Source organism: Amborella trichopoda, chromosome 13, assembly GCF_054954075.1.
Source record: "Amborella trichopoda isolate Santa Cruz 75 chromosome 13, AtrichopodaSantaCruz75HAP2 v2.0, whole genome shotgun sequence".
NCBI lineage: Eukaryota > Viridiplantae > Streptophyta > Magnoliopsida > Amborellales > Amborellaceae > Amborella > Amborella trichopoda.
The window spans coordinates 10,762,386-10,785,337 of record NC_142348.1 but is presented as its reverse complement, the minus strand read 5'-3'; the positions used below and the strand labels follow the sequence as shown (position 1 = coordinate 10,785,337).

At 34.7% G+C, this 22,952-nt stretch overlaps 1 protein-coding gene across 3 annotated transcripts; it reads right to left on the bottom strand.

Moving 5' to 3' along the window:
• Positions 1 to 8,261: 8,261 nt before the first annotated feature.
• LOC18432148 (peptidase M50B-like protein) lies at positions 8,262 to 20,993 on the bottom strand. 3 transcript variants are annotated; one of them, XM_006842258.4, is made up of 12 exons: positions 20,748 to 20,993; positions 20,469 to 20,547; positions 19,413 to 19,503; positions 18,339 to 18,434; positions 12,452 to 12,536; positions 11,894 to 12,015; positions 10,606 to 10,630; positions 10,397 to 10,480; positions 10,186 to 10,215; positions 9,948 to 10,053; positions 9,739 to 9,803; positions 8,262 to 8,478 (listed from the first exon to the last, which is right to left on the bottom strand). In XM_006842258.4, the coding sequence occupies exons 3-11, from the start codon at positions 19,500 to 19,502 to the stop codon at positions 9,740 to 9,742; spliced, it is 702 nt and encodes a 233-aa protein (XP_006842321.1). In that variant the 5' UTR covers position 19,503; positions 20,469 to 20,547; positions 20,748 to 20,993; the 3' UTR covers positions 8,262 to 8,478; position 9,739. The 3 variants fall into 3 exon arrangements, with proteins under 3 accessions (XP_006842321.1, XP_011622590.1, XP_020521582.1); XM_011624288.3 differs by having other exon boundaries at positions 19,413 to 19,506; positions 20,748 to 20,992; XM_020665923.2 differs by lacking the exon at positions 20,469 to 20,547 and having other exon boundaries at positions 20,748 to 20,913.
• Positions 20,994 to 22,952: the final 1,959 nt, after the last annotated feature.

Below are 22,952 nucleotides of genomic sequence, written 5' to 3'. Positions count from 1 at the left end.
CTCGTGTTATTTAGATTTGCTCATGGACATGCATACTAAGATTCAAGGTCAAGCCTTTATTGTATTTGAACACAAGAGAAGAGGTAAAGGGCTCTACTTCCACTCAGCCCACAGGCCTCCATGTGAATGTCCTAACCTTCCCCATTGTCTTTGCAAGTGCATGGCCCTCAGCTGAACGGTTGGAAGTGGCTACGATTCCTTTCCATAGCATTGCATTCATACAACAAATACATGCAGTGAGCTATGGTACTTGGGGATCTTTTTTAATATAGACCTTCACATTTTCTCCACTAATATCCTATCCAGAAAGCTAAATGATTTGCTCATGCTGGAGTCTATTGACCATTTGCTCTCCTGGTTAAAACCTAATCTAGGAGTAATTTTTTACCCCGAAGTTTGGGAATATAATCTCTTCAAACTAGATCATCACCATCCAAACCTTATACCAGTTATTTGGGGTCGGCAATCTCTTCAAACTAGATAGTAACCCTAATAGGGGAGAGAGAAAGAGGCCAGGAGAGAAGGAATCAGATTGTACTTTGTATGTGCCTTAAAAGAGTCTTAAGATTAAATAGAGACTTCGATATTTTAAGGGTAAGGCATAAGTGTTTAGGAACTCAAATTCTAATTTTGCTCTTTGAAAGGAATCATCTGATTTTAGATTGAAAAAATCCTCCCAAGTAGTTGTTTTACTTGAAGGATTAAGTCTATAATATACGCCCTAGTTCATGCATCTGGGTGAAATTTTTTGTGTATTACCACTTGAGGGTTTGCTGTAATATCTGGCTCCTTTTTACTAAGGAGCGTAATGTAGGAGTGAAAGCTTTAGTGCGTATTATTAAGAGCTGGTTTGAAGTAAAATCCAGTGTTGCAATGAGTGAGCTTGTAGTGGTGCTCATGCTGTCATATTTTTACCCTCAAACTACCACTTTTTTAAGTACAAGGAAAGCCTTTATATAAGGTTGAGGCCCTAAACAATCACATCTCAAAAATTCATTATAATAAATTTTTTTTTATTTTGAAAGACCCTCAAATTTGATCATCGACTTTTTCGACTTTGAAATACATGGACACTAAGTAAAAAATAAAAAAAAGACTTCAAGTCTTGGAAATAGGTTATCTAGACCGTCAATTTTAATTGTTTATAGATTTTTTCTATCTGCACTATGTTTGAAGTTTTAAAATTTATAATTAAAAATAAAAATAAATTTTTAGGCCATTTCAAAGATTTTTGGTACTGAACATCTTTCGACACTATGGAAAAGTGCGCTTTATTTTGAATGTTTAGGGCCTCAACCGTATACAAACCATACCCTGGTTTAAAAGCACATTTTAACCGTTATTATGGTAAAAAAATAGAAAACGATTTTGCAATAATTCAAAGAATTAAAGTGAAGTAAATTAATTAGCCCATTAGTACTAGGAAAAAGTTTATATAGAGCCGAGGTTGTAAGCAATCAAATTAGAGTCAACCTCAAAAATATCACAAGAAATATCACTAGAAGCTGTTGTTTTAATGTTAAAATATCCTCAAATTGATCATCTCGACATCAAGATGCATGGATATGAGAAAAAATGGATTTCAAGTCCTGAAAATAGTGCATTTCATAACACATTTTTGGGTCGTCAATTTCAAGATTTTTAAGTTTTCATAGATTTGCTCGATCTACATTATTTTTTAAACTTTAAATTTTATAATTGAAAATGAAAATATATTTTAAGGTTATCACAAAGATTCCCAGTATTGAAACCACATTTCTCGACACTATTAGAAGGTGTGTTTTACTTTGATTGTTTAGAGCCACGGCTCTATACAAACCAGGCCCTTAGTAGTATATTTATCAAAAAGCCCAATTATGGTGTGGTTGCAGCCGCACCATTATGCCATCTGTGCCGTTCACTTAAAGAGAGGGCACATAAGTCTAACATACTGTCAGAAATTTAAGAAGGAAAATGGCTTGATAGGGCTGCAGCCATATTACGATAAGTAGAGTCTCACCTCGTAACTCATCAAAAATTGCAATTCAAGTGTTAGAAAATTTTTACATCGATTATCTTGGCTTGAAGATTATAGTTGTATTAAAAAAAAAAAAAAAAAAGATTTCTAGCTCGAAAAGGCACTATTGTAATAAATTATCAATACCATTCATTTCCCCTTAAAAGTAAGTGTTCATAGATCCGCAAGATCTTTACCATGTTTTGAGTTTCGAATTTCATTGTCAGTGTTGGAAATTGATTTTATAACCATCATAGAGATTTATGTTGCCAAAAGTGCTTTCCATATGAGGAATTGAGGTGAAGCTTTATTTCGTTTTCAAAAAACCTAGGCCCTTATAGAAACCTCATCCATTTAAAAAATGTAGGGACTTTTGATTGTATATCGAATGGCGTCTTTTGTAATTAACCAAAGAATGAGCCTCACCTCAAATCTTCGTCTACAGAGAACTTTTGACAATGAAAATCTCTAGGATGGCTCTAAAATCAATTTTCAATACCGACAATGAAATTTAGAATTCAAAAAATGGTAAAGATCTTACGGATCTATGAACACTTATTTTTAGGCCAAAATAGACAGTCTAGATAATTTGTTACTATACACACTATTTTTGGAGCTTGAAATTCGAATTTGTTTTCACAACCATAATGTTCAAGCCAAGATGATCGATTTCTAAGTTTTTCAATGTTTGAATTACAATTTTCAATGAGTTATGAGGTGAGGCTTTATTAATTTTGATAGGTTCCAACCCTATCAAACTATTTTCCTTAATCAAATGGTCAATTAAGATTTCTTTTTCTTTTTCTTTTCTTTTTTTTGATAAAGAGTACCTCATTAGAAAAAGGAGTTAAAAAAATGCAAATAGAAAGCAACTTACAAATCTCCACGTTACAGAGCCAAGAGAGAAACCCCCTACTTGGCAAGTGGATCCGCTTTTTTTTTCTTGGGTAATTCAGTGGGGATAATGAGCTCCTACCCATTTTTTAAATCGATAGTAGTTTTTTAATGTGTTTAAGTGATAATGAAAACTTAAACGTTAAATGGGGCACAAGTAATGCTACTACCACTATGACCCCAATGATCCGCTTCACCATTAGCTTTTTTATATACATGGGAGAAACAGATGCTCAATGAACTAGAATGGTTAACAATGTGCATCCAAACCAACCTTAACTTTCAAGGCACTGTCTGCTCTCTACAACACGATCTGATAGCATTTTATGAAGGAAAAGTTTAGATACGGATGCCACCTTATAATGTAGAACTACGGATGCCCCTAAAAAATCCATTGGAAAAAGTAGTTTTAATGTTGAAAAACCTTTGATTGATCATCTCGACATCGAGATGTATGACTATGAAAAATAAAAAGATTTTAAATCTAAAAAGCAGTGCATTTTACAACATATTATCTGCACTATTCATTTTCAATATTTTCATATGTTTATAGATCTACTTGATTTTAACTATTTTTTAAATTTAAAATTTTATAATTAGATATAAAAATAGATTTTGAGATAATCCTAAGAACATTTCACATCAAAATTATATACCATGATAAAATTTGAAGGAGCCCCTTACCTCTACACCTACGGATGCGTTCGTATGCAAACTACACCCTTTTGTGAATCATCCTCCAGGATTAAATTACCGCCCAAACTAAACGCAACAAAAAGTAAAGTGTCACTTCCTATAGCAAGGTCCTTGACTCCAACTCATTTGAAGAAATATTGCTCTAAGGACTAGAGTATGATAGGATCACAATATCCCTATGATATCTAATTAAACCTCTTATCCTAGTCAGGATTACCCATCGAGCTACCATCAAAATTAAGCTTTAAAGAGATCTGAGGAGGTGAAATATGATGACCACTCCCTTATTTACAACATTACTAAGATTCACAAAAATATCAACCATAGAGATGCACGACCACCATTGTTCAAAAAAGTGAACCGCCTAGCTCTAGGCGGTCCAAAAGGCCTGGGTGCATCATCCAGGTCTAGGCGGCCAAACTAGGCGGTGGTCCTTGGGCAGCTGCCTAGGCGGTGGTCCCTGAGCGGCCGCCCAGGGCCTGTGCCCTACCCAGAGGCAGACAAAAAAATTTTGTTTTTTTTCGTTTTTTTTAAGATATAAAAGTTTTAAAAGATAGATTTAGGTTCATTTGAAACCTAAACCCCAAGAAACCCTTTTAGAGAGAAAGAAACCTCCAAAAACTGCATTTCATTAGATTGAATCATCGAAGTGTTTCTCAAAGTTTGGAATTCAAGCAACCAAAGTAAGTGCAACTTTTAGATTGTTTATTTTAGTTTGAGATGTCTTCTACAAGAGTTAGTCGGAGTGGAGATCTGGATTGAAAATATGGATACAACCTGAATCCGAATGACAAAAATTGCATTAAATGCAATTTTGTGAAAAAGCTACAAAAGGATGTATAAACCGATTTAAGAAACATTTTGCTGGTATTAAGGGGGATGTTGCCTATTGTAAATATGTTCTTGAAGCTATCAGAGAGGAGATTAAGCAATTTATAAGTTATGTAAAACAAAAACAAGAACAAAATCCTTATCATAGATCTATTTATGCTAATTCTAGAAAAAGTGATCAGGGTTGAAAGTATGGGTACAACTCAAAACCAAATGATAAAAATTGTATAAGGTGTAATTTTTATGAAAAAAAATACCGATGGGGGTATTAGTCGATTCAGAAAACACATTGCTAGTGTTATAGGTAATGTTGCTTATTGTATAAAAGTTCCTAAAGCAGTTCGGGATGAGATTAGACATCTTCTGAATTTTGAAGAACCAGAAAAGAATGAAAATAAACCTTGTTCTGTGGAAGTATCTTCTCCAGGTTCTAGACGGAGTGGTGATCCTGGTTGGAAGTATGGTTATAACCCAAATAAAGGTGATAAAAACCGTATTAAATGTAATTATTGTGGAAAGGATACTAATGGAGACATTTATCAGTTTAAAAAACACTTTACGGGTATTAAGGGGGATGTTTCCCCTTGTAAAAATGTTCTTGCAGCTACCAAAAAGGAAATTATACAATATTTAAGTTCAGAGAAGCACAAAAAAAAGGTTAGAGCAGCCAAGACTCCTAAGGCCCCATCTGCACAAACTAGTAAGAAGAAAGTAAAAGAAGAGGAGGAAGAAGAGGCAGATTCAAAATAAACAGAGGAGGACGAGCGTTATGTTGGAGAGGGAGATGACTCTGATGATGATGGCCTCGGCTCTGATGCATATGATGAGGCTTGTTTTATTGATATTCTTCTGATGATGATGACGACGACTCTCTTGGTGCTGAATGTTGAGTGTTGAGTTTGTTGACTATTGCGTTGAGTCATGAGTATTGACTTTTGTTATACTGTATATTTTCTAAGTTTCTATTGTGTTAAGTGTTGTCTTTTAAATCCTACCTACACTTGTATGGTTTTACAGTTTACTGTTTTAACAATATGGATTATCAAATTCTCTTCTCAACATCCATCTCTTTTTTTTCAATTTGGAATATGGTATTATATTAATAATTTGGTATGGTTTTTATATTTTTTCAAATTTAAATTGGTAGCTGCCCAAGTTCTAGCCACTGGGTGGCTTGGAGTCCTAGACCACCTAGGACCCGTCTAGCGCTTTTTGATACACCGCCGACCACTCTCTTTATGAGTGTTTAGTTGTTAAATTTGAGCTATAAATAGGTACTATGTAGTGTGATGTTGGTCGTGATAGTGATGACTTTGATGGTGGTGGTACAATGTCATAGCGGTCATGGAGGCAGCGGTGGTGGTAATGGAGTGGTTGTGGTGGTGGTGGTCAATAAGCAGTGGTTATGGTGCAGTAATGGTGGTGGTGGTGGTGGTGCTGGCAGGTAGGTGGTGATGGTGGTGGCAACGGTCGCTTAGTGGTGGTGCAATGGTGTGGTGGTGGTGGAGGAGGAAGTGATGATTGTAGGGGTGGTGGTGATAGAGTAAGTGATTATCTACACGGTGGCGGTGGTGTAGTGGTAGTGGTAGTGGCAATGGTGATGGATTGAATATTTAGAGAGAGAGAGAGAGAGAGAGAGAGAGAGAGAGCCCAATTGAGTTTTATGGGAGAGTTGGAAAGATGGCCCTTTCTCTAACGCTTAGTAGAAAAGAAAAATGGTTTCAGATTTTCCCAATCAAATTTCCCAATAACCCTCATATTTCTGCACAACTCTTTAAGGCTTTAGAGAGAGATTTGAGGGCTGAAAAGGGCGAGAAATGGTGGGGCATCATCATTTTTATTGGGCTGAAGAAGGTTTGGAGAGATGGAAGCAGCAGATGCCAGCTTCGAGAGGAATGGGTCTTTGGGTTCAATGGCGGAATGGGAATCGAAGCCATTTTTTTTGCTGAAAGCTCTCGTAGAAGAAGAAGAAGAAGAGCTTCAACTCGGACAATGGTATGAAAGATTTAGGATCTCCATTGAGGGAGAGAAACATGGGGCTGTTGGGCGGGAGAGAGAGAAACAAAAAAACGGTAATGAGTGGATGAGAGACGGAGAGAGACGCTTGAATCCCACAAAATTCATCTTGGGTACCAATATATTTGGAGGTTATTCAAATATAAAAAGAAATAACTTCGCTCTTTCAACAGGATATATTAACTTGTATACTTCTAATTACAATACATTCTATATTATCCTGAAATAACTTGCATAATTCTAATTACAATAGATTCTATATTATCCTGAAATAACTTGCATAATTCTAATTACAATAGATTCTATATTATCCTGAAATATTAGAGTGTTATCAAACATTTTATATATTTAATTAATAAAGTTTTTATAATACAATTTACATTTCATACGTAATGTTAAATTGAATTAGGCTTATTGTAGCCAAATAGACACATATCCCTTTCTCATAAATTATAATCCCAAATAACTCCCTGGTCCTATAAATATCCCATGCAACCCCAAGTTAAATAAAATAATCCCTCCTTACTTCTTTTTTTATTGTTCAAATTACAAAATTTAAACAAAAAGTGACATTTAAACCCCACTTTTTTTTTTATTGTCCAAATTATAGAATTTAATCTTTCTTATTTTTTTTAATTATTTCATCAAAAAAATTAAATTTGTGATGCCCCTTTTATCATACTTGTGAGGTTCATGAGATGTGAGAGAGATAAGTACTTAGGGAAGGTTGCTAGAACAAGATGGATGAAGAGGTCCATGGGTGAGAAAGAAAAAGAAAGAGAATAAGAGCTTTTTGAGGATTTCGATAATAGGGTAATTAAGAAAAAAAGAACAACCCCATGGCCGAACACTGACCTTTTCTATCTAAAAACTTTAGAGAGCACTTCTTTTTTTCTTTTTTTTTTGTTTGAGAAATGAAAATTTTATTAGGAGAAAGAAGCCATTACAACTTAGGGTTATAACATGAAACCAAAAACACCAACAAAGAATAGGACATCTATTAATAGATAACGAACAAGCCTTACACCTTGTTTCGTAAAAAAATCAGCCTCCTCATTTGCCTCCATATACACATGCATTAAGGAGACATCTAGACTCAATTTTCTACATATAAAATCATTGATACTGCAAACTCCAAAGAGCAAGTTACTTGGATTATTTGATGACATTCAAAGAATCACCTTCAACAAAAATCTTGGTACCCAACGCTTTGCTTCAACAACCATCAACCCATGTAAGATGGCATTAATCTCAACCCCGTAGTATACAATCGACGAGACCCTAAAAATAAAGCTAACAAGATACCTTCATGATTTTTATGACACCACCTACAGCTGATAGCCCCAAGTTTTTCAAGAAACTTCCATCAAAATTAAGGTTGATGACGTCCACAGGGTGGAGTGGCCCAAGCAACAACGTTTCTCCTACTATAACACTCACCTTAATGTTTCATTAAGATGATACTTCATGCATGTGTAATTACCCACAAACATGACATGCCTAAACAGGTGACACCAGATTCGACACTAGAAACATGTGGTGAGGGTAAATCTTTAAAAAAAATTCTCCCCAACTGGAATTTTGGAAAACTTTGGGCATTTTCCACCAACACACCATAGAAAAATCTTGATGTTTCTTGACCATCTAAGGAATGAGATGGTCATTAGCAGAAACGCCACTTTGGTTTTATCATTCTCCCTTTCCCTTCTTCCATCTTTCCTATCCGAATAAAAACTTTAAAGGTATTGATATTTCTGCCTTGCTCTGTACCTTCAGTCATATGGACTACTTGTCAAAAACCAAAAAAGCAATAGACATGAACACCAAGTTGAAAAAACAGAAAAGGCTAACTGTTGTCTTCCATGGAATGGCAAAAAGAATATAACAATGCAATTGCTTTTACAGTGAGTGTTGGATCTAAATAATCATAAAGTACAAATAATGTTTGTACAATGATACATAGGCTGAAGGCACCAATGCTAAAAAGATCAGATAACCGAACTCCCAAAGAGCCTGTAAAATCCATCAATTACTTCCCAAAGAGCCTGTAATATCCATCAATTACTTCATATGGTTAAGTTCAGTACCCTTTTCGAATTATAAATCCATAAAAACCTAACTCACTCAATAAACAAGCAGCACGCAAATGAAACATTGCACCAGTTATGACATCTAGTAATGCTCTATTTCACTAAATGCTAAAACCTATTAGTTTCCAAGGTTTGCATCTTTGAGACTTACTTGGTTACATAGACACCAGTAGCCTAGATTAGTGATCAACCGAGCTTTCTAGTGGTTTATAACTCTCCCTCTCTCTCTCTCTCTCTCTCTCTCTCTCTCTCTCTCTCACACACACACACACACACACACACACACCACACTTCCCTCTACATTTATGTGCTACTGCATATGCAGTTTATCAGTTGCGCATGCATAAATAGAAGGAAAATTGTTTCATGAGGGCTGGACCGCATGAATAGATAAGCGGTCCAAAAAGTGTAAAGCATCCATCTTAAAGATGGATGCAAGTAGGTGTTCCATCTAAAAACAATGGAAACTAACGGTCCAAATGTTTTCTTACAAGAATTATTATTCCTAGTTTTTAAAATTTACTTATTTTTTCATGTTCATAATCTCGATGTTAGAAATTTTGTCCTTAAAAATTAAGTCTAAAAAATCCATCTCAAAAGTAGATTTATTAATAGGCCCACATTTCTACATATGCGCGCTTGTCCGCATAGAAACCGGGTCCTATATAGAATAGTTAGCTCAAGTAGCTCAGCGAGCAAACCATGTGGCCACACCATCCATGCATAATTGCTTTTTTATCATAACTGCATGAGTGCACACACACATCTCTAGTCCATAGCATGATTTCTTTTTCTTCTAATTGCTTTCTTGAACATGTTGCAGGAGGTATAATTCAGAAAGGTATACAATGTGCAATATAAAAAGGAGGAGAGATGTATCCGGTGAAGGTTTTGCAGAAAACTTCACATTACCTCAGCCATCAGATGTCAGAAAGGGACAGCAAAGGTGTGTCATTCCTCCACTCAAAGTCAAACTATTCATAGGCTTTGATTGGTTGAACGACACACCCCAGCCATCCTGTGTGGACATCAGATGGATGGGATCATGTGGAACTTCAGACAAAAACTTAAAACTGCATTCATTCTGAGATGAACACTTTTAGATCCCCCTCTTAGTCAATAGGCAACTAATGAGGATATGCATAGCAAAGATAAAAGACACCATATATAAGTTGTTAAATTGCACAAAATACTGCATATCAACGACCATTATACCTCAGGACAAGATAACAAGGCCAAGGTACATGGCTCCACTAAGAAATATAAGTGATATGAATCCCCTGCAAAGAAACTTTCTTTCATCAGGCAGTGCAATCCAAAATAATTTCAAATCTGCCAAGATAAAATGTATTCGGCAATGTGTGCATGTGTGTTGTATCCAGACTCTTCAAGAGCAGCAAGTTTATTTTAACAGTGACCCTCACCAAATGACCCCCCATGCAACACCATTGCAAGGACAAGGGCAAAGTTCAGCAAACTTTTCCGCATCACTGGAGTGGACCCTTCGAGATATTAAATCGTCATAAATATCTGAATTCCATATTTACAACATGGAGTTAGAACGTAGGAAACCTTATTATACATGGAGCAGAGAAGTTCGTTTTCTACAAATCTTCCAAAAGCACTAGGGAATATTAAATAGAAGCTCAGAAACACCCATACCATAAACTGAAAACAAGCTGTTCATTACACCTGTGATTTATGATATAGTTCATGTCAGAAATACAAAACACAATCAAGAAGACCTAGGCCCAAGTCCTAGTCCAATATATTAATTAGGGACATGCATTAAAAAAATAACTCATCAAACAAAACAACAATATTAGTAAATTACCAAACACAAAGAAAGCAATCAGAGCTTGCAGTATTGTACCTATGAACAAGATGATATACCGAAGCAAACGAACCTTTGTTGTCTCTTGCAAAAGCCATATTATTGCAAGAAATATAATGAAACCTGTACAAAGAGTAAAAAAATAAAATTATGAAATTAAAAATACAGAAGACCAAAATCATAAATGATTTCAAAGGGGCAAAAAATGACAAAACTTGAAAAGAATTTGAAGGTTGCTAAGACCGTACCAATACAAAGTCCCCGAAGTGTCCACTAAATGGCCAGAAGTCAGAGGAAGCCAGAAAATATATAAAGAAAAGAGTTAGCAAGTCAACAGCAGCACATAGGCAGTAACGTGTGGTTGTGTCTGTGTGGTGCAAAATAATGTCCCTTATAGAAACCAAATGGGATTTCAACTTCCGGCCTTTATTCAAATCCATTTAAAGGTTTGAAGCATGGTTACCAGAAGGCAGAAGCGCATATGTGGGATGAGAAGCGATTCTAACTTTAAGTATGTAAAGCATGTAAGAATGGCATGTGAAGCATCTGCCAAATGTATGTAAAGCGCATGTAAAGTGAAAGATAAAATGGTGTAACTTTATGTGAAACGTTCAGGAAACATTTGTGAAACTCAGAAGGGACTTCGTTGGTATTTTAGATTTGTTTAGTATTTCAGTCATTTCTAATGGGATCATGAATTGAGGTGGTCCTTGAACCATTAGAAAGCTTGTTAAGCCCTATAGGTCATGAGATAAGAGTTTAGATTCATGTTCGTGTAATATGTACAAGAAACACCAAGTTGTAGTGTGTGTGTGTGTTTGTGAGTGAGTGTGTGCGAGAGAGAGAGAGAGAGAGAGAGAGAGAGAAAGAATATAATAAGCTAAAGTGAGTTACTACATTGTGTATGTCTGTGTACCTTCAATGTGTAAGAGTAAATGTGTGTGCATGTAGAGAGAGATAGAGAAACGGTAAGTCAGTGAAATATCACATTTGTATATTGTCTTACTCGTATATTGTCTTTAACACTTCTAATTTCCTCCATAAACCGATCTCAAAATGTTTCCTGACACAATTGTTTACTCGCTTCTCTATCACTTCCCATACTCAAACATGCCAAATAAGCATTTTTCCACATGTTTCTCAATGAGTTCTCGTAATGCTTTATATAAGTGTTTCACTTCTTCTCATTTTCCCAAATTTTTGAGCCACATTTCTCCTTTCGGTTCCAGCACTCGTTTCTCATCCTAGTAACTATAGTTTGGGGAGTCTACAGGTATCCTTTCACCCCCACAGAGCATTTTAAAGCCTTGAAACTTCCATTACTTGAATGCTTTATAATCTCTTTTTAATTACTTGAACTTCCCAAATATTTTCTTAAATTTCTTCAGAAATTTTTCTCAAGAATGACCTGGTGGACTCAAGACTTGGTCAGTTAATTTGATTTGGGTTATCATAAACTCCATTTATTTGCTTCATGATTCACTCTTTAACATAGGCCAACTCCAAAATAGAGTTGCATACTGTGATGGTACTTACATTTTTGGCAACAAAGAGGACAATCACCAATGCAGCGCCAAAACACCCTGCTGCAATTTTTGCAGTGAGAAGATTTGTGGATGCCAGCACAAATACCATTCCCCAAAATGACGAACCCAGATCTGAAATAAGAAGCACAGGTTTATATAATTTTGACAATATTGTCAATAAACTACATTCTTTACTCCCCAATTTCATGAGTTGCTACCAAGGGTAAGGATACAGCATAAACATCCTGCACATATTATACCATACAAATGCAGGGTACCCTCCATCTGTTCTCATAATGGATGGTGAAGACAAATCATAGTTCCAGGTGAATGTTTGTTACCAGAACTACAGTTCATCTCCACCATTCACTGTTAACAGTGGACAGCGGAAGCTGCGGAACTCTGCCTAAGTATGGTGTCCCATGCATAGAATGAGTTTGGAATGTATGGAAACTAACCTAAACCCAATCCTTGATACATAAAAATACTTGTATTATAACAGGGTATAATAAAATTAATGTTGATGCATATGATAAAAGGAAATGGAAAGAATGATAAGAAGTATTACATCCAGCAGGCAAGATCACCCAGTATATACCACCACGTGTTTGTGTCACACCACCTTCATTTGCATGGACCTGAATCCCCTCAACCTGCATAATATGTTATGTCACTTACGTAAAATAACAAATGATTGATTTACAATCATTGGGTTTATAAAGTAAGATAAAGCATAAAGTTGCAAGAATATGCACAAGGGTAATTTGCAAGAACAGAGTGTGTGCTAGCATCACCAAATACAAAATTTCCGTTTATTCACTCAAACGAGTAAGCATGCCCACACATAAATATTAGCTAGCGCACACATGTGAAAGGGCAAAATGTGTTCTAAACACAGACACAACTGCTGCCATGCTCAGTAAAGTAATGAATGCCATGCTCAATAATGAATGTGTTCTAAACACAGACACAACTGCTGCCATGCTCAATAAGTTCGAGGCCGCCGCCTAGGTGGTTGGGGGGGCCGGGCTGCCTAGGCGCTAAGGCAGGCGCCCAGATCCCAAAAACCGGTGACTTTTTCTTAAAAAAAAAAAATTGGATCCTCCACACCTTCCCCCATTTTATGATATATAAAATTGCCTATTGTATTATTTAATAAGTTTTGTATGTAATATATTGTTAATATGCCGAAAGCACAAATCAAATAATAATCCAAGATTCCAAATAGACAATAACATATCAAATATATATGACAAAGTATCAAAGGAAAATACAAATAGCAAAAAATAACATCATTAGACATTAAGGGAAAAAAATACAAAACCTAATGAAAACTATTGAAATATACCAACCTTCTGGAAGTCAGGCCAAACTGAAATGTTTGGGATCCTAAATCTCCTCTTTTACAACACTTATAAGCCCCAAAAAGATTGAGAATGAATATCCTTTAATATCGTGACCATATTCGAGGATTTCGAAAAAAAAATCGATCTCTCAAAAAATCTTCAAATCTAATATTTTTAAGTTGTCTCTCTGTAAAGTTCACTAAATTTGTTTTTGGGGGTAAGAATGACCCCCCAAACCCTTATCCCCCCTTTTAAGGGGGTAAAATGACTTTTTTTGCCCCCTCCCGAAAAACGAATTCCGCCATAGCCCCTGTGGGCCGCCTAGGCAGGCACCTTTTACCGCCTTATTGACCACCTAATCGGCCGCCCGACCGCCTAGGCGGGCGCCTAGTTTTGGCGCCTAACAAGTACCGTCTTAAGAACGCCTAGGCATTTTTTTAAAATAGCCTCCTAGGTGGTCAGGCAGCCGACTTTTTGAAAATTGATCACCAAGAAGCCATATTTTAGGGTAAAAAAAATGAGTTTCTAAACAAGTGACTTTCTTTGCTATCGCAATGCCCGCCTGGGTGAGCAACTATGCGACCGCTGATGCACATATGTGTTGTCTAGGTGCGCGCATCATGCATGCTTGCCTAGGTGAGCAAAAGCAGTGAAAGGGCTGTGTTACCTTGACACAGCCATATAATGTGGTATACTGCCGCATTTGATAACTATGACACCTATCAAACCTATTATGTTATCAGTAGCTGAAACAAGAATACAAATTAAGATTTTTTAGTACCTAAAATGTCAATAGAGCTTTGGAGGGAAAAAAATTTACCCTGAATTGTGTCCCATCTTTATCAAATGACAGAATTTTTCTACTTGAACTTGTATCATGTTAACCAAAGTGCACGATGTTAAAAGAAACCAGCAAGTACTCAGTGTGTGTCCCGTTTTATTGCAATGAGATCATTTGGGATTTCATTTTAGACCTAGATCTTCCGCATTTCATAATTGACATAAAGGACATTACTCTTCTTTCCTCAGTCATCAATAGACATGATAAACTAACTAGAATGATCTTCATGTGTTTCTATTTAGGTATAGAACAATACTAATGATCACCATGTACTTAAAACTGGTAAACAATGAAAATGATCCTTAATCAAATGAAGATGGACTTTCACAACAAAATTCTAAAACATACTTTCTTCAAATCTTCTTACAGTAAAACTATTTAACACCTTAGCAATGAAAATTTGAAATGGGATGTACAAGACTGCAAGTATTCTATGAACCTTGAGGGTATTATCTCCATAGAGTTTGGTTCTAGGTGATGACCATACGGACAAATATCAGTTTATGGCTCACAGTTAAAGAAAGATCGGAGCAGACTAAACCTTGTTGTCATAGCCTAGTATGACTACATCGCACCCTAATTTCAAAGCTTCCTTCTCTCTTTCTCTTGTATTAAACTATCAGACACAATTTAAGATCATCAATTACTGGTGCAGCTCAAGGCGCCAGGGGGGTCCAATGCACCATGAGGCTCAATGTGGCTGCAATGCAGGCACATCAGTTCATATGTGGGCAACAAATATAAAGAAGTTCAAAAAATTATAAAATTTATAAAAACACATGATAACACAATTATGTCTCTATTATATAGGCTGTTTCATTTATTTCGTGTTTCAATTCACTTAATGAGATTTTGTTTTGCTTTTTTCTTGTTTTATTGGCTTTTTCATGATTTCGTAGAAGCCATAAAATTCTTTATTTTCTTTTGGATGGGTTAAACTTTCAAATTATTCTCTTAGTGTTTTTAGTTTCTCAAACTTTCAAATTATTCTTAGTGTTTTTAGTTTCTCATTTTGTTCGAGTAGTATTGGTAGTAGTATTGGTAGTAGTGTTGTTATTGTTGTTATCGTTGTAGTTGTTATAATTGTTAATAGTAGTAGTAGTAGCAATAGTAATAACATTAACAGTAGTAGTAGTTGTTTTTATTGTTGTTGTTGTTGTTGTTAATGTTGTCTTTGTTGTTATTATTATTATTATTATTATTATTATTATTAGTAGTAGTAGTAGTAGCAGCAGCAGTAGCAACAGTAGCAATAGCAACAACAGTAGTAGCAGTAGCAGCAGTAGGAGCAGTAGTGTAGTAGCAGTGGCAGCAGCACTAGTAGAAGCAGTAGCAGCAGCAGTAGCAGTAGTGCAGTAGTAGTAATAGTAGCAAACAATCATGTTTTAACATAACCAAGGTTTGGCACAATAAAGTTATGATACAAAACTTGGTTTTGTTTACGCATGGAGCCAAACAACCCATAAGAAGTCAACTATTAGTGTTACCACAAACTTCAATCAGCAAATTTCCACCTTGATGTCATGCATCCTTTGGGACCATTGCCAATTGGAAAAATCGGTTTCATTTTCACAATCTCTAAGGGCGTGTTTGTTTTTCAGAAAGTATTCTTTCAGATTTTTAAAAAGTGTTGCGTTTGTTTCACACTTTCCATAAAAGTTCAAAAACTAATGTTTCAACAAAAGTTCCTATTCTAATAAGTTCCTAAGGAGGGGGGGGAGGACAGGAACTTAATCTTTCAGAACGTTTTTGTTGATATATATTATATTATGTTATATATATTATACATTTATTTTTATATTGTTAATATATATATATATATATATATATATATATATATATATATATATATATATATATATATATGAAAGATACTACAAAACACCTATAAGCAAAAAAGAACAGTGATTTCGCCTATCCTCATCACCATCCAAACTTCATCGTGCGGTGATAGTTGTCCAGTAGTGTTTCAATTTTTATTTTATTTTTTACTAATTGGAATGATTTGAAATTTGGAGCGTGTGTACATCTTAGTGAGGCGCACCTAATAAAAATATGAAAAAAATAATTCGTAAAATATAAATTGACCAAAATACCCCCATAAATTTTCGGGGGTATTTTGATCAATTTATATTTTGCAAATTATTTTTTTCATATTTTTATTAGGTGCTCCTCACTAAGATGTACACACGCTTCAAATTTTAAATAATTTGTATTTTAAAAAACCAAATGACAATGGAAACACTACCGAACAACTGTGATCGTACAATAAAATTTGGACGGTGATGAGGGTAGGCGAAATCACTGTTCATTTTTGCCTATAGATGTTGGGAAGAGTTTTCTTATATATATATATATATATATATATATATATATATATATATATATATATATATATATATATATATATATATATATATATATATATATATGAAACACAGTACCGAGAAGTTTGTTAACATTCTAGCAGGTTATCAAATACAGTACTCGAAACTTATTTAAACCGTCCAGAACAAAATATTCAACTTTCCAAAAGAGTTAAAAAAATTCAACTTTCCAGAAGATATCTTTCAGAAAAACAAACGTGCCCAAAGGGATCTAAAATTTGAGGACAATGCTTGCGTGTAACCAAAGCATTGGCCAATTCAATAATGCAAATGAGGCCCAAATTATATGGACTAAGAGCACACTAGAGTTAGTGAAAGAACTCTTTTAGGGAATGTTTCACCCAATGCAAATAAGGGTTGCACCTCCCATGTTTACATTATAAAAAAGTTGTAGAAAAAAAGCATTGGACACTTAAATAATGGCATAATCATTGACAAGATGAATATAATCTACGAATCGTAATGCACATTTAGAAAATAACCAGAATGAAGTTGTACACAAATACAAGCTATCCAGAATTCCAAGAGGAAGGAGACGAAGTAATCAAAGATCCAACTAGGACGGATCAACCATTTTAACTAGAAGGGAAACAATTTGAAGTCACTTTCTGAAAAGATGAGTTTATCAGAGAAACTGAAGCTTATGGCCATGCAAGAACTACTTTCTTTAAGGAGAAGGTGATTTTCACAAGCAAAGAAAAGGCTAACCCATGGAAACTCTACCCTAGAAAGGCAATAATTTCTAACAACAAGAGTTAAACACATTTATTTATACCTATGTTATTGAGGTATGTTCTTACAATGTGTTCCCTAAGTTAGTCCTCTCCCATGCTGCCTCGCAAACACAAACTCTTCTTAAGCTCTCTTCTTTGAGCCTTAATAGAATTTGGTTTAGGTTACAACTACACGGTGTTTCAAATTTCCACAGTAAATTGCCATAGTTCAGAAAATATTAAACCCTCAAATTCAGATTCTCACTTTGCAACAACCACCACAATAAAATTATGCTAGAAACTAAAAACATAGAAGAAAATACGAAATATAGCACTAAAAGAGACCATAAATGCCCCTTATGATGCACAAGACCAGGTAGTTGCATTAATGTGCATATCATGATGGATGTGAAGAATAATGTAGTGAGCTCAGACTTCTACCTGCCTATCTATAGACTTTCACAAATGAAATTCAATAAAATTGGATTCACATAAATAAGCATTGAACTATGAAGCTCCAGGTCAGAAGCACTAGCTTGTTTTTCATGCAAAATGTAGACTGGCATGCGTAGTTGCACCTCATGAATTACGAAACCCTATAGAGCTTTCCACACATACTCGCTGCATATCCAAGTGTACAGCCATATGAGGTTATACATCCATTGAACTTCTCCATTCATAGCAATACATGCCAATGCCTCAATTTTATCAGATGCAAGTTCACTAGTTATCACATTTGCATGCATCCTGTACTGGAACTCCTAAAGAAATATGATTCCTTAACATATTCCACTTAAGTGGGAGGAGAAAAAAGCTTTGCAGCCTCACCCATTTGTAACGATTGCATGGCTAAAGTTACATATTATACCCAGTGAAAGAAACGACAGCACAACAGCCAAGGTTTTACTCTTTTTTTCCTAAACCTAAAGCCTTGGAATGCTGAATAAGATTTTCAAACATTGTTTGCACTTAAACTATCAATCATTATAAAACATAAGCACTATGCACAATATGATCAATGTAAGCATTTGTTAAACGTAAAAACATATAACAGCGATCAAAATTAACATTTCCATCCCAGAAGAAACGTATGGCATGGAGCACAATTATTCTTGATTCATATCAATAAAGAACAAAAGAATGTTGTGAATCAGGCTTGGCATCTTACATCTCCACAGGTCAATTTGCAAGCAAGAGCATGGCTTGTTTCATGAAGAAACACAGTGATAAGCTTGAATGGTGTCAGCAATATAGTCCTCCAAAGCTGTAAGGATCCAACATGTTAGCCAAAATTTGGAAGAGACCCAATATTTGCTAAAAATAAACATGAAAAGGAAAGAGGCAGTCAAAGAAAGACTAAGTACTTAGTCATGTTAATTTTTCTAGCAGCAGGCTTTGAATTTGGCAACTACAGAGAGATTCAGTGATTAGATTAGGAAACACCAATGGTTCCCAAGTACAGCTGCATACCTCAGCCTACATATCAAATTTAGGTAGTTTACAGAGTACACAAAATTTATAAAGAAAAAATCTATAGGGACATTATTAGCATACTCAAGGCTTGTAAGTAATATAAATTATAGAACACCACCATTTCCACTAAGGAGATAACTATTAGTTCACTGAGTAGTGCAGTAACCAAAGATGATGAGAAAGTTTCTTCAAAAAATTAGTGCATTTAAATTAAACAATATATATGGGGAAAAACAATTGGGTGCAAGGTTTTGGAATGAGCAGCACAACAACGATAAAAAGACCAAGACACTATTCCCTTGTAACCATCAAATGGTGAAGCCATTAAGGTCTCATCCACCCCAAATCCTGTGGATAGATTTTCATAGCTTACCAAAAGAATGGGATTCTAGTTAGGCATAATTTTGCAAGTTGTTTTTTATGTCAAGCAGTAACTTAACAATCAAATCAAGAAAAGGTGAAAATGGTAAACTGCACTGATAGACATTCCCTATCAACAGTAATAGATGTTCCCAATTGTTGATTTTACAAACTAAGAGTTGTGAGAACTATATCATTCAACTAGGAGAGAGCCAATATATAGATATGCTTTTAGTGTTCTTTTTCTTTCAACATTACATTGTTTTACAAAAAAGAAAGAATTCATTCCAAAGAACTATTTCTTTTCAAAATGCCATGTTACCTATGCTAAAATTAAAATGTGTTAACCCATTTTTTATCTAGTTAGATAATTTCAATAACGAAAAGCTAACCAAGGGTTGCAACATACCGCTAGAATAACCACAGTGAAAACACCAATAGTTGCCAGGAATGCGACCTGCTCATGACTGCAACATGTCTTCAGCTCCCAATCAATCATTCTGCTGCCACATGAGAATAAGAATTTTTTTGCATAAACCAACCTTGATTTACTTCAAACCAGACTTACAAATAATGTACACATTTTAAAACGAGAACCCATTGAAACTATTGTTTTTTATTGAATAGAAAAGAGAGGAAAAAGTCGGTTAACTCTTTTATTTTGTATGTTTTAAGTATAGGAAATATCACACCGTCTAGGAAGCAACACAATGGGGGTTTATGGGTTTATTTGTAATACAAGAAACTGGGAATAGGCATGCATAGTTAGAGTTTAGACCTATCAACAATTATCATGCAAAAAATAGTGATTTATCATGTCAGGGTCCCCATTATTCAAGATAGGAAAGAAGAAGTCCAATGTGGGAGGTAAAGAATACAAGATCATTCATGACTACCAATTTTATGCAAGCAAAATTCTAGTAGAAATTTGGGACACTAAGTCCTTTAAAGAAAACCTCGCAATTGTTCTCATCCATCAGAACTCTAGTTCACAACCCCTTGCATTTGGGCAAATTTTTATGCAGTAAAAAACATATAAAGAAATAGGCTTTTGCCGATGCCATGCCACATATTCAAAAAGATAATATGTGACATTTTACTCTAATCTCTTAAGCTTTACAGTCCATAAACCTATTGCAAAACTTCAGAACTCGATCACATTCCAAGTTTAGAAATCAGAAGTAAAAATTAATCCTCTAAAATTACTCGGTCACTATGAACGACTTATAAAAATGTTCCAAACAAAATGATAAATTATCATTTGAACACATCACATCATCAAAAAATTGACAAAAAGGGGGAAAAAAAATCCACTCTAACTGCTGTTAACTTACAACCGACTATGAAGGGTCATACTTCATGACTCAAAACCATTACAGTATCAATACCGATTTAGTAAATTCCTGATAAATGTAATTCAATTTAAGCCATCATGAATCATAACATCACATTCTAAATATTTTACCTGTAATTCCACCGCACTGAATGTCCACGAAATAATTTTAAATAAAAAACAGTAGTTCCTGCAGGAAATAATACAGATCCTGCCACAATTACGTAAAAGAATCAAAACCAACAAAAATAAGGCATGGAAAGCGCCTAAAACGGCCGTAGAATCCAAGATGAAAACCAGAGACCTAAAAATTCAAACAAAAAAAAGGCTGCAATAACCAAAAACTCATATTAAATCAACAGTGAGAAAATTACTGATAAATAGAAGAATCGACTGAAAATAATATGGTACCTGTAAGGAGGTGGATTTAAACAAGAGAAGGATGTTCGCTCGAGTCCCTCCCTAGGCAACAGTCCCTCTTGTGTAGAGAGAGAGAGACAGAGAATATTCAAAAGAGAGAGAGAGGGGGGGCATTGGTTTGGGGGAAGCAGAAGGAGAAGCAGCGGCAGGTATATGGGCCCACGGGCGTAAGTCAAAATTTAAATATCAGAGGAGAAAGACAATAATGCTCTAATCTTCTATATAAAGCCAACCCTAAACGATCAACGTAAAGCGCACACTTCAAATAGTATTGAGAAATGTGGTTTCAATATTAAAAATCTTTGTGATAGCCTAAAATATATTTTAATATGTAATTATAAAATTTAAAGCTTCAAAATAATACTGATCGAGCTGATATGTGAAAATTTAAAAATATTGAACATTAACGATCATAAAATGCATTGCAAGATGTACTATTTTTTAAATTTGAAATCCATTTTTTTCTTATGTTCATACATCTTGATGTCGAGATGATCAATTCGAGAATATTTGGGCATCAAAACAATCTCTTCTAGTAAAAATTTTTAGGCGGGCTCTATTTCATTAGAGTCTTACTCTAAAAAAACTTTTTCCTTTTTAATTTTGTGAAAGATATGTTCGCATTAAGTAAAGAACTCTTTAAGTGTGATGACTTGGTAGGACGCTCTTGTGAGTTGTGGACTCACTTCCATGAATATGTATAAAAAGGATTTTTTTTTTTAATGATCTTTGGTAAACAAAAATTATGTATGCCCCATCTCACTCTGATCCAATCTGAATAAATCGTTGAGATAGCTTCAACAATAATTTTATGTTAAATATTATTTTATTATTAATTTTTTTATAAATCATATTTACATGAAATGTAGGCATCTTGAGCCAGTTGTAAAAAATAAAATAAAAATACCTTTGGTAAAATAAAAATATCTACAATACCCTTATAAGTTACAAGGATATATTGGTTATTTTATTTTATAAAAAAATATAGGGACATTATAAAAAGAGAAATGATCCTACATGACTCTCCCCCACCCATGTGTGTAGGATCCTAAATGATCACCATTAAATTTGATACGGATCTATGGAAAAGTCAAGTCTTACACCCATGTGATAACTTTTCTAGAAATTCATGCCAACTTTAATGGTAATCTTTTGGGGTCCTACACACATGGATGGGGGAGGGTCATATAGAATCATTAGGGACATTATAAAAATTATATCTTAAGTTTTATCTAATTGGACAAAAACCCTCAACTTTCATAAACCTTATCCACATCATTTTTCCTCAATTTTGGTTATTTTTTTATCAAAATATCATTCACAGTAGTCGTATTACAATACCGTAATAACAAAGCTAAGTATTATGGTATTTTAAGTACCGTAATGACCAGGCTAAGCATTACGGTACTTTAAAGATCATAATGCTTAAATTTCTAAAATGATGTAGTAAATGAGGGAGAAAGAGATTCACTGAGCATTACAGTTTTTGAAGTACCATAATGCTTAGCCTGGTCATTACCATACTTAAAGTACCCTAATGCTATAGTCATTACGGTAATACGACTACCATGAAAGCTATTATGGTAAAAAAAAAAATGTCAAAATTGAGAAAAAATGGTATAGAATAAATTTATGAAAATTGAAGGTGTTTTTTCAATTAGAAGAAAATTAAGATATATTTTTTATAGTTTTTCAAAAATATATTTTATTTTTTATGTGTGCCCCAGTAAAAGACCGCACACCCAACTAATGTTTTAATGAGAGATGCGTTAATTAATGTTCTCTATAAATAGATAAATGTGTTAATTAGTGTTATATATAATTATTATTCTCTATCCGCACATTTTAAACTAAACTATTTTTTCTTTTGAGAGAGAAAGAGAGAGAGAGAGAGAGAGAGAGAGAGAGAGAGAGAGGGGGGGAGTGTCCCATAGGGTGTCAGCGTCACACTCGCCTAAACTTTTCCCGTTTTCATTTTTAAAAGATGTTGGGACCTTTATGGTATTTATCTTAAACTGAGGTCAATTTTGTCCTTTGTTTTTAAAAATTTGAAAGCGTCGTCTTCTTAAACGAGTGGTTTTGAATAGGCGCGCGGCTAACAGCCTGTTGAAGTCTTCCATTTGAAAATTAGCGACTACTGCCGTACGGCGTGCACATATTCTATTTCTTCTTTTCTTGTTTATTTATTTTTTTATT